The sequence below is a fragment of the Corvus brachyrhynchos genome, unplaced genomic scaffold, assembly GCF_000691975.1.
Source record: "Corvus brachyrhynchos isolate BGI_N302 unplaced genomic scaffold, ASM69197v1 scaffold114, whole genome shotgun sequence".
In the NCBI taxonomy this organism is placed as follows: Eukaryota; Metazoa; Chordata; class Aves; order Passeriformes; family Corvidae; genus Corvus; species Corvus brachyrhynchos.
The window spans coordinates 1,933,432-1,945,566 of record NW_008238337.1 but is presented as its reverse complement, the minus strand read 5'-3'; the positions used below and the strand labels follow the sequence as shown (position 1 = coordinate 1,945,566).

The following is a 12,135-nucleotide window of genomic DNA, read 5'->3' as shown; positions in this document are numbered from 1 at the left end:
CGGTCCCGCCGAGCCCTCCCGGCCCCACAGGCTGCAGCAGCGCTGCCCAAGAGCTCCGGCCGGCAACGCGCTCCTCGGCAAAGCCACAAAAAACACCCGCCGAGGCCTGTGCTAACAGCGGTATGCCCGCGTTTTATTTGTGTTCACTCGTCCAGCTGCAATTAGCACCGTAATGTCATTAAAGCCTCTCACAGGGAGGGTATTGCTGCTGTACGCCCTGCTGTCCCAGAGGCTCTGCCCCACTCCCGGCTCCATCGCCGCTGGCCGAGGCTGTGGGTGTGAGCTGCTGTTTGCCAGTGCATACATTCGGATTCAAGGCCAGAGAGAGTTTACAGCTGCAGTTGAAGAATCACTCTCAGTGGGGATTTGTGCCACAGAGATAACCCAGCAGGAGTGGCCACAAGGAGGGACTTGGCTGTCATACCTGCAAGACACACTTTAGGCATGTAGGGGAGTTCAGCCCATGGACCAAAGTGCCGCCTTTCCTCGCTGTGACCCAGGCTGTAGCACGGCTGCTTCCAGGGTGAGGCAGCCTAGGCTCACTGCAGGACTGGGACATGGGCAGTAAGGAATGCACTGGCCCAGGACGAGTCTGGTTTAGGTCCTGTGCTAAGAGGACCAGTAAGAGCAATGGAGGTGTAAGAGAAAAGTATTGCTTAGCCCACTAGGAAGTCACAGGGCTGTCCTGGACAAAGATGTCCAGACCCCAAGAGTACCCATGTCACACCCAGGGAAACAAGTCCTCTGCTGCAAGACAGCAGAGATTCCCCACCTCTCTTGCCAGATGCTCCAGCACTGGCCCCTTTGCTTTCCCAAGCTCCTGGCTGGAAGTGGGCAAGGCAGGTGTGGTAGACAACTACTGACTAGTAATTTTCCAAAAATATTCCTGGGCTTTGGGCTTCCTTCCCACTGAAGTGTGACCCAAGGCCACCCACCCCCAGTAACATCCAGCCCCAGGTCACCCAACACACCATTTCAGAAATCTGCAATACTTTAATCAAACCCTACTTAAGGCCACTGTTACTTTCATGATTGCACATATTCCTCCCTCTCAAAAGCAAAAATATCTTCAGTAACACTCAAGGACAGGGTCAAGCTTCCCCCTTCCCATAGTCAGGCAGTGTGACCAGAGCCACTGATGGCCGATGTGCCAATGGTCATGGCCCGAAGAGCTGGTCCTGGATGGCTGAGCAGGCAGCGGGGACAACTGCCAGGAGCTGAGTGACAGCTCAGATGTACCACCGAGGTTTTGCCAAGGCTCATCTCACGCAGTCACCTACAGCCAGGAGAGATTAAGTAACAGGGCTGTGAGCTGGAATCACTGTGGAGCACAAGGTCATGGCACAGAACTGGGGCTTTAAAAGTCACCACTACTCTCCAACACATGCAAAGGCTGGAGCAGCCCCAGGCAGGCTCCAGGTACTGTGGGAAGCGACATCACTGAAGTGACAGCACCCAGAAATGATTTGCAGTGTAGTCCAGTTACATCAAGTGGCAATAAAACTGTAAGTGGCTCCAGGACAGCGTGCCCCATTTGGTGAGATGAACAGTGGCTTTTAAAAAGATCACTAAATCCCATCAGCGCTACCTATACAAACCTCATTTATTTTAAAGGCTCCCATTAAAGTGCCTTTTATCCCTAGCAATAGGCAGTTTTAAATTGCAAATAACTTCTCAGATCAGTCAGCAACCATCTTCATTCCACCGGAGAGAGGGGCCTGGCTGGCCCCTGGGGACAAGGGTTCTTGAACGCTGTACTGAGTGTCTGGACGGGGTCTCTGGATGAGCGGGAATGCTGAGCAGCAGGACTATCCCGTGGCTTTGCCGTGCTGTGCAGGACTCCGCTGAGCTGTCCAGGACTTCACCTTCCAGAGAGCTCTGGGGATCCGAAGCAGGTGTCACCTGCAGCGTGGCCGTGTCCCAGTGGGCAGCGTGTCCCTGCGGGCAGTGTGTCCCTGCGGGCAGCGTGGCGGGGCGGGCGGCTCAGGCCTCGGCATCGTCCTGGCTCAGGGCGTCGGCGTCGTGCAGGAGCGGCGTGGTCTCGGAGGAGGGGGGACGTTTGCTCTGCGTGGAGTGGGGACAGGGGCTCTTCTCAGCAGCGCCTCTCTGCAGGGGAGGGACAGAGGTCACAGCATGGTCACAGCCGGCGGTGCCACCGCATCCCCACCCGGGGCACGCGCACCCCGAGCCTCTTGGACTTTCAGTGGCCAAGGACCCTTTTCTTAAAGTGAAGATTTTTGTACCTCTTTGTACCTCCTGCCCTACCAAAATGAGGTTATTTCCATTCCTGCCCACCAGCACCTGTAACACCACCCCAACACCCAGCCTGAAGAGCTGTGGGATGAAGTCAGTGCGCTGCACAGCATCCAAGGTGGAAGGGAGATGGACAGTCTGCTGAGGGACAGAGGAGCTTGGGGGCCCCCAGGCACCAGCTGCAGCAGGCACAGGCAGCGCTCATGCCTAGGATAATGGGAGGTGCAGCCTCTGCGGAAGGGGAAGGGTGGAAGCTGGTGCCTTCTGGCACCAAGACGGCTCCTCCTCCCCATAACCCTTAACACTTACACCTACAAAACAGGTTCACCACTCTCAAAGTTGAGCAGGAGCCAGATACGCCTTTAAACAGACCACGTGGGCCCTGACCCTGAATCATGCCAGAACCCCAGCAGGAAGCAGCAGGTGACCAGAGTGGGCCAATTACTGCTGCTGGGGACTGCCCCTCACCCAGAGACTTTTGCTTGCTGGGGGTGTGGGTTGGGGTGTTGTGGAGGGACTGTGAGGCTTGTCTAACCCTTTGACTATTGGCCACTGCTGCTCCAGTGTGGGCACCAGTGATACCACCAGGAACACCTGGAGACTCTTTGGGCATGGTGCTATTTGGTTGAAGTTTGGACTTGAGGATCTTGGAGGAATTTTCAACCTTAATGAGTCTATGATTCTAGAAGTGCCTACAGACCTCAGGTGAGGGGATACAGTCAGGGCAAAAAAGATGGTTAATATTCAAGGACCACCTCCTCCAAATTCAAGAATAGTCCACCCTAACAAGCATCCCAAGCCAGGAAAAAATGCCAGCAGGGCAACGTGGATGAACCAGGAGCTCCTGACCAACCACAAATGCAGAAAGGAAACATCTGGAAGGTGCGAGCAGGGACAGGTAACCTGGCAGGAATATAGGGACACTCTCCCAGCATGCAGGGATGAAGATAGGAAAGCCAAAACCCAGCTGGAACTGAATCTAGCCAAGGATGTCAGAGACAAGAAAGGCTTCTCAAGTACCCAGGTGACAAAAGAAAGAGGAGGGAACCATACAGGCCTGGGGCTGAATGAGGCAGGGGACCCCCGAAATGGAGGAAAGTCCAGAGCAAGGAAGATGCACCCTTGGTGGAAGAGGATGAGGTCAGAGAATACTTAAGGAACCCAGGCATACACAAATCCATAAACCCTGATGGGATGAATGGGCTCATGTCACAGCAAGGCCATTCCCTGTTGTCTTTGAACAGGCCTGGCAGTGGGGAGAGGGGCCCTAAGAGGGAAGGAAAGCAAATATCACTTCTGTCTTGAAAAAGATCAAGAAGGAAGCCCTCAGGAGCTACAGGCCAGTCAGCCTCCCTTCATCTTGGAGAAAGTGATGGAGCAGCTAATTCGAGGAACCATTTCCAGGCATGTGAAGGACAATTAAATTATCAAGTGTAGTCACTGGGCTTCACCAAGGGGAAATTGTGCTTGACCATCTATGATGAAAGGACTGGCTCGGTAGATGAGGGGAGAACAGTGGATATTGTCTACCTGGACTCCAGGCTTTTGACACCATCTCCCATGAAAACCTTATAGGGAAGCTGATGAAGTAGGGACTGGATGAGCAGGCAGTGAGGTGGACTGAAAACTGGCTGAACAGCAGGCCCAGAGTTGAGTTGGAGGCCAGTAACCATCAGTGTACACCAGGGGTCAATATTGGGTCCAGTCCTGTGTAACATCTTTATTAACGATCGGCAAAAACTGAGGGAGTGGCTGGTACACCAGAGGGACCTCAGCAGGCTGAGAAACGGACTGGAAGGACCCTCACGAAGTTCAACAAGAGGATGTACAAGGTCTTTCACTTGGGATGAACAACCCCGCACAGCAGGACACCCTAAAGGGCACCCAGCTCTGCAGCAGTTTGGCAGAAAAGGACCTGAGGACCTCAGGGACACCGAGCTGAAGGTGAGCCAGCAGCGTGGCCGGGTAGCAAAGGCAGCCAACTCTGTCCTGGGCTGCACTGGGAATGTTGCCAGCAGGTCTTGGAGTGATCCTTCCCCTCTCCTCATCACTGGTGAGGCCATACAGGGAGTACTGTGCTCAGTTCTGGGATTCCCAGGACAAGAGAGATGGAACTACTGGGAAGAGTGATTTTGGGACTGGACTGTCTCTTGTGTGAGCAAAGGGACTGTTCAGCCTGGAGAAGAGAAGGCTCAGGGGGATCTTACCACTGTAAACAAGTTTCTGAAGAGAGGGTGTAAGTGCAGAGCCAGGCTGTTCTTGGTGGTGTCCAGGGCCAGGACAAGAGCCAAGGGGTACTTAAACACAGGGGATTCCATCTGGACATTAAGAAATACTTTTTTTTTTTCCTTTTTTTTTTTACTGTGAAAACTGTAAAAATGGGAACAGGTTGCCCTGAGGAATCTCCATCCCTGAAGATATTAAGAGACATCTGGACATGGTGCTGAGCTAGGTGACTCTGCTTGAGCAGAGGGATTGGGATAGATGAGCTCCAGAGGTCCCCTCAACCTCAACGACTCAGTGATTTTGTGTTCCTGTAATACAAACCCAGATATTTTATACATCAGAAATTCCCTCCTAAAAGCCTCTCTGTTGAGGCTCCCTGCATGCAGGGGAGGGGTGACACCCACCAGGAGACTACCTCTGTTACCCCACAAGTTTTTACCCGTTCAAAAAACTTACCTCTGGATCTCAAACACTCAGAGATGGGGAGAAAATAGGCAAGAAAAGTATCTCCTCACACCAATCTTACTTTTCCCCTGACCCCTGCTGACATTATTAGGGCTGCAGATCAGGTACACCAGAGAAACAATAAGAGCATGTACCTGCAACCTGGTTAAGTGCCAGTACTAAGACATCTGAATTGCCCCAAATAAAGCCAGGAGACACCACCATTCCATCAAAGCTTGGCAGGACGGCGTGTCTGGGAGATGTGCACAGCAAACGTTTCATTTGATTGGTTTTAAGTGAAGTTTAATCAAATCAGGATGAGACAAAAGCGTGTTACCTTGACTGGGTACCCACCTACATTCTGGCTTCCCGCAACACCGTCCCCTTAACCGGAGGCAGGTTTGTGGCAGAGCTGGCCTGGTTTGCCTTATTACTGTCTGAGCTCTTTTTATTGCTACTCCAAAATAAAGAGCATTTTTCCTAGAAGACAATCAGTCTAGTTTATGGTGCACTTGGACATGAATTTCAGGAGGGTTCCAATTTTCGGAGGAGATTTGAAAAAAATCACTGTTTAACTAGAATCTAGTTATTAATGAAGATTTCAAAATTTAGGTTAAACTAAGTCCTATTTAAGATTTTGTTCAGTGTCAAGCCAGTTTTAAAATGGTCTGTTTGCCTTTTAAAATTGCCACCACACAGGCTGTAGGCCACAAGGGCAGAGAGCTACAGCGTCTGGGGGTGTTCTACCCCCGTCCAGATTATGCATTTTCTAGAGCTGCGAGTCCAACAGATGCATTTCAAACTGGCTCCACTAGAAACTAGACTAAGATTTAAGTGTTTCACAGCACCGCATCTGCACTGGCTTCAGAGCACACTGCTCCCTCCAGAAGCCAGAGGCACACAAGACACCAGAGGGAGGAGCTGGGTGCAGGGAGACCTTCATGCTGGCAGACACGTGAAGGTGTGGACAATGTCCCCGCTCAGTGTCCCCCCTGACATCGCCTGTGACTTCGGGAGGCAGAACTGTGCGTGATTAAGCAATCAGAGCTAGATCAGCAACACTTCAATCAAATGAGGAACACACCTTGGCTGCAAATTGCTGTCAACCGGTTTACAAGCTCTTATCTACTCATTAGGAGGAGACGGTTCATCTGTCGTTGTACAGCTTTCTTAGAGATTGGTAAGGTCATTGAAGCTTTTTAATCACTTTCCAGATAGTCAGGCACTTCCTGACGTTGAGTTTTAGTTTAACACTTCGTGACTCTTTTGGCTGAGCACAGAAGTACAGCTGGCTTATGCCTGGGTTTGGGATATTTCACAAGCAGATATTCAGTTGGCTTGAATGAGTTTAAAATCCAGCTTTTCTCCCTGGCCCTTTCTAGCATGGTTAAATCTCTTTGATACCAGGAATTAAGACTTGCACAAAGCAGGGTGAAGAAATGCCATCTCAGAGCTGCATAAGGTGTTAGAAACAGCTGCCCAGCCCTTTCTCAGAGCTCCTGGGGTCATGCAGCAGACTGGAGCCTGTCTGCCAGCAACCACTCACATGTGCTGAAGTGCGGCAGCTCATCCCAGGGCCATCCTGGGAGCACAGTAAGGGTTTGGTGGTGAGCTCTGGGCTCCATGCTGGGCCCTAGCATCACTCCCACCCTGCAGGGAAGTGTGTGGAAGAACAAGGGGATTTGGGATCATATGTTTAAGTCACTTAAGTAATTGTACACTTGCTTAAAATCCAATTACGTGATACTCCGAGAACCTTGGCAATATTTAAGGTGGGTTAGCATCGGTGTTTGAGGAAGGGCTGTAACTAGCTGAGCAAAGGCAGCCCCTCACACAGGCCTCCCCTTCATCTGCTCTCATCCCAAGCACTGCCTTTAATCCCACAAGTAGCCTCTTCACCTCTGCAGCCTTAGAGCCAGCCTAAACCACCTGACTGTAGTGCAAAGCTAAATCAGCTTCCTTTGATACGGGTTTAGGGTAGGGAGTTAGATCTCTTACTTCGAGAACTAAAGCTTGTAGAGAGCTTAGTGTTATCAGATCGATGTGGAGCCAGAGCCACAGATCTCCACCGAGTGTTTTGGCTGTTTTATATTCAGTCCTGACAGCTCAGCTCAGCCTCACCACACTGCCTGACCCACAGCCCAGCTGCCAGCTCCCAGCAGCCTTCAAAGGTCTTCACTTCTCAGGAAGCCCAGATCCACAAAGGCTCTGAGGGTTTCACTTCCAGAGCTCTTTGGAGCAGTTTGCACAGAAACTAAGTGCGTTTCACGGAAATGCAGAATCCGTGCTGGGCTGAGAGCAGCCACAGTGGCTGTGTCCCCTCTGCAAGAACACAGCAACTGCAGTTCACTTAACACGCTGTGTTCAGACAGCTCCATCCTCTGGAGAAGGCTCTGTTCTGACTGGAAAACTGCTGGGACCCTACAGAGGCAGATCTGTGCAACGGCACAGATCTTCTGCTGCCTTCTATGGAGGCTGGGTTGATAAACTAGGCTTGTTTCTTTGTTAGCTGGGTGAGCTGAGAAATACCTCCTCCTCCAGGAGGCCGCTTCCATCCTGTGCGCCAAGAAAGCCAGAAATGCTTCATGTTATCTATTTGCAGCCTAATTTCTAGATGGCTAAGGAAGTCCTGCTGCTCTCTGCTGGCACCTGGCACCATTAGGAGATTGTTGGTGGCATCAGCCAATGTTTCCTCAGACATGTTAGATTGTCAGCCCGACCTACACCGTCTGATTGAGTCTGATTTGACTCGCAGCATTTCCCATGGGGCAGCTGCAGATTCTTACCTTACTCATTGCCATGAGCACAGCTGCTGAGATAATGAGTGGGACACTCAGCCCAAGGAAGATGTACTGCACGTAGTCCAGCACCGACGGGAACAGCACCAGGTTGTTGTAAAACTGCTTTAGGACTGAGCCTTCGATGAATCCACTCTGCTCAAAAAAGCAGAGCTGTCAGTGGCATTTCCCTCCCATCCAGGGCTGAGACAGACCAGCAAATGATTCCTCTCCCACCACCTCCCAGCATAAATTAGGGAATTTATGCAAGATTCAGTCAGGCTAGAAGCTTTTACTAAATAGCTGGAGTCAGCTGGACATGCACCCACAGCTGGAGGCTGCACTCCCTGGCCCACATGAGGACAGGGATGCTGGCAGCTCTGTCCAGGGCCCTATTTAACCCCACATCTAGGGCAGAGCCAGAGATTTACCAAGTATAGTGCAGGGTTTGTTCAGCTCAGAGGGATTAATGGCACAGCCATTATTCAAGTATTGAAAAGCCTTCTGTTGGTGCTTAATTAGTCTGTCTGGCTTAAAGCTTTATCCAAAGTGGAGTTTCCCCAGCACTGGGCGATGGGGAAACAGGAGAGGCTCTGCAGAATCAGGCCAAGGAAGGCAGCTCACCTCTGCAAACCACAGCAGCGGCAGGACCACGGGCTTAATCTTCCCTGTTTGACTGGGGGGAAGAAAATAAAAAAAGAAACATACACTTAGGTTTATGGTTGATCAGGTCACAATTAACACCATAATTCTTCCTTAAGGGGACATGTCTGACAGACTGACAGTGGCCAGGAAACCACCATAAGGAGGTGGCAATCCCTGCTGGTCCAGTGAGCTGCTCCCACCTTGGGGGACCAGGTCCAACCTGTGCTTTTCATGCAAGAGCAGAGCTTATGCTTCCATGGGGGCTTAACTGCCAGGGGACAGCAATAAGTACCATCCCACACCTGGGCTCCAGGGAGATGAAACTCAGTGAACCAGAATGCTAAAGTTCATGTCTCAGTCACCTGGATGGCACCGTGGGGTGGTGCAGCCAAGTTGGCACCCTGGGGGCAGTCTGCAGGTGTTTGCCCCACAGCCAAAGCAGCGAGAGCACACTCCCACCCTTGTTGGTATTTAACATCTGGCACCACACAGTTTGGTTACAGGGACCTCCTGTTTGCTTTCATACAACTGGAAGTGTCTTTTTGGACACAAGCTTCACTCTCCACCCTGCAGGCAGAGTGTGTTTTGCCTCTCCATGCTGCAGGTAACTGCTGAGGATGCAGCACAGTGGAGGTGAACAGTTCCTGCCTCACCAGGAGGAACAGTGCATCCCTCGGCTGTCCAGTCATGGACAGGGACACTGCCCGAGCCGAGCAAACAGGCAGCCACTCTCTGCACTGCTAGAGGATGGAACTTGTGGTCACTGGAATGGCTGATGTTTCAGCAGAAGCCAGCTGGCTCCAGCAATAGGACAACTGGTCATGGTAAAGCTGCTTCATCTTTGGGGAGAGTAAACTCTGCAGCAACGTCAGCATCAGCAGAACTCCCTGCTCAGGGAAGGCAGATGGATGTTTCTAGAAGGTGACCACTTACATTATACCAGACACACGCTTTATGTACAGGTTCAGCTGGAGCTTGATGGAGCAGTTCATGGGGATGCCCGTCATCTGCACAGGGAGAGACCGATTCATCAGTAACCTCAAGTGACTTTGTAGGGACCAACAGACTCTGATCAGCAACACCCCAAGACCACGAAAACATCACACTTCAAAGCTGATCTTGTTGACACCCATTAAGACATTGGTTTCTCATGAGTCTGCAGTGTTGCAACACATTTTTACAAGCAGAGAATTGTTGTTGGACTGTCACTGTTTGTAGTCAGCAGACTGCAGCCAGATAAAAATATAATTAACTGTACTGCTATCAGTAGAAGTTTAATACTGAAATAAACTTAATTAGATTTTCATAACCGCGATAAGAAAAGCAGTCAGAACCCAATTCTATATAAGATATGCAGTTTACCTTACCTCAAGAGGGAAATGGGTTTTTTGCTGGAGCAAACATCACTGAGTATTTGGAAAAACTAACCATGCACAACACAGGCTGCGGGTGGAAAATGCCAAAGTCCCCTTCCCATCAGCAGCTGGGACAATGATGCCTCAGGACACCCCAAATAATCCCCTCTGGAGCGGTGACTTCACCCTCACACTGTAGGTACGTGAGGGATGCAACACAGCAGCAGCCCAGCGCAAAAGCGGTCAGTTCCAGATGGGCAGGTTGAGAGAGTGGAAGAAGCCAGCCCAAAAATGGAGGCACCAGCCTGAGCCACAGCGTGGTCTGCACACTTTGCCAGCCAGTTCTCATGGCAATGTACATTTGCAGATTTGGGGCAAAGCTGGCCTGCTGCCAGATACACCTCCTGGTGTTATAGGCCTGAGTCAGTGGAAAGAACTTCACTGTGCTTATCGAAACAGTTATGTTTATAATTAGTTCTGCAATTCGCTAGAAGCCAGGCTAATTATTCAATTAGTTTATGGCTTTGATATTTTTATCTGCACATGTCCTTGCCAGTCTTTGCACTATGGAACCTGCTCAAATCAGTGCCACGAGAGCAGAGTGGTGCCACTGCTCGGCTGATGGCAGGGTCCCCCCCCATCCTGGGCTGGTCCCTGGGGTGAGGGGAGGACCCTGGTGGGCTCACTCACAGGGTGCACATCGAGGAAAAGCCCGTGCTGCTCCTTGCTGGGGTGCAGGCCTTCGACTGCGCTCACCAGGGATGGGTCGGCGTTGTAGAAGTGAGGGTGGGAAATGAACATCGGTGCATCTGCATGAGATTGAAGACATCTTAAAACTCCTCCACACCTACCTAAGAACTTTTCTTGATGTTTTTATGGACTTGCAGTATTTGTTCTGAACAGGCTTTTATATTTTCTCCTCCCAACCCTTCCCTCCCCGCTGGTCATTCCATTACTCCGGGAGGGTTGAGGACCAGCCACCACACAACGCCGTGGTAACTCACTGTTCCCAGACACGAGTTAGGACACCCAGCCTGGACTGTCATTCCTGTGTGACGCATGCTCAGTGTAAAAGTCAACATTTAATTTGGCAGTTGCACGGGCTGCCTCTTCCTTTCTCCCCTGCCTGCTCCCACCACCAGCCCAGGGGATGTAATGCTCCCACTGTATCCTCGGGCACTCCCACAAATGCCAGGCTGTCATAGGGCTGGGGACTGAAGGAACTTTGGGCACAAGGGCTTTCCCTCATTGCTGAGAGGCCTGAGGGAGTGCACGCAGAGCCCAGCAGCACTTTTCAGCATCCCAGCGGACACCAGAGCTGATTTTCCAGACGGCCAAGCTTGTATTGCATCTCGAATTTAACATTTGTCCATTAAAGGAGAGGCAGGGGGGAAAGGACTCACTGAGTCTACAGGTGCTGACGTTCTGGATGCCAGACTGCATGCAGGGGCAGAAGCCCTCGTTGGGTGGATAATCTGTGCCGTTGGCAAAGAGGGTTTTCGGTGCCACGAACCGATAGGTGGGCACACCCTTGAACTTCCCAGACTGCTCATACACCAGTGTCATGGATCTGGAAGGGTTTCAATGGAGAAGGAACAGGATTAGTCAACAGGTCTCCAGCCCAGGACTGGGTTTTTATCTTGCCTGGATAAGATGCAGTTGCAATGTAACTTAGACTTTGAGATCAAGATAAACCCTCAGAGCAGTGCTTTGGATGGGGAATGAATATTTATGGCTTTTGCTTTCCATATTTTAAGCACATCTACAGGGTTGGTCAGGACAAGTTATGGAGAGAAACCACAGGATTATGCCTGTTTGCTATATCCAGGTGAGATTTGTTTAAAGGCATGTAGTAATCCCCAGGGCTGCTCTCCAAGAGATAATATCCACTTTATGCAAGCCTTGGCTCCGAGGTGCTCCGTTACAGGGCACAGACACTGGATAAACCTCTTTCACAGGCCAACTCTGGCAACAGGCTGCCAGGGGAGTGGAAAATTTCTCTACGTGACACAGCAAGATTTTTTTTTCTTGCTACAAGAGGCTATTGATGTTGTGCTGCAATATTGCTACCAGCTGGCCAGGATCAATGCAAGTTTCCAGGACAAAGGTTTGCTCCCTTCACACTTGAGTGAGGCTTGCAGGGATCAGAGAATCACAGAATGAGTAAGTGGGTCACAGAGGGCATCCAGGACAGCTTGGGCAGGCCAAGGGGATGCTCATTCCTACAGAGGCCTTCTGATGCTCTGGGATGGGGGGGGGGTTCAGGGCATGTTCAGCAGTTACGTATGTGCCTCTTGGCTCTGCTCACCTTCCAGCAAGGAGGCAGAGGTTGCTGTAACACATCAGCAGCATAAAACCTGGGTAGCTGCATCTCGGCATCAGCTGCACTTCATGTGCACAGAGCACAGGAGATGGGCCCTGCCTGTTGTGCAGCA

General features: G+C 51.1%; 1 protein-coding gene across 4 annotated transcripts in view; it reads right to left on the bottom strand.

Annotated features, from left to right (window-relative positions):
- Positions 1-106: 106 nt before the first annotated feature.
- The window catches only part of SCARB1 (scavenger receptor class B member 1), a 20,810-nt gene continuing 8,781 nt past the window's right edge, over positions 107-12,135 (bottom strand). For 2 of the 4 annotated variants that reach the window (XM_017734759.1, XM_017734756.1), the window contains exons 7-13: positions 11,104-11,270; positions 10,391-10,509; positions 9,279-9,352; positions 8,325-8,376; positions 7,710-7,856; positions 5,278-5,403; positions 2,023-2,106 (exon numbers count right to left, since the gene is read on the bottom strand). In XM_017734759.1, coding sequence (XP_017590248.1) covers positions 5,278-5,403; positions 7,710-7,856; positions 8,325-8,376; positions 9,279-9,352; positions 10,391-10,509; positions 11,104-11,270 — 685 coding nt within the window. In that variant the 3' untranslated portion in view covers positions 2,023-2,106. Of the gene's footprint in view, positions 2,107-3,948; positions 4,788-5,277; positions 5,404-7,709; positions 7,857-8,324; positions 8,377-9,278; positions 9,353-10,390; positions 10,510-11,103; positions 11,271-12,135 lie in introns of those variants that run through there. The other 2 variants (XM_017734757.1, XM_017734758.1) reach the window with 2 other exon arrangements.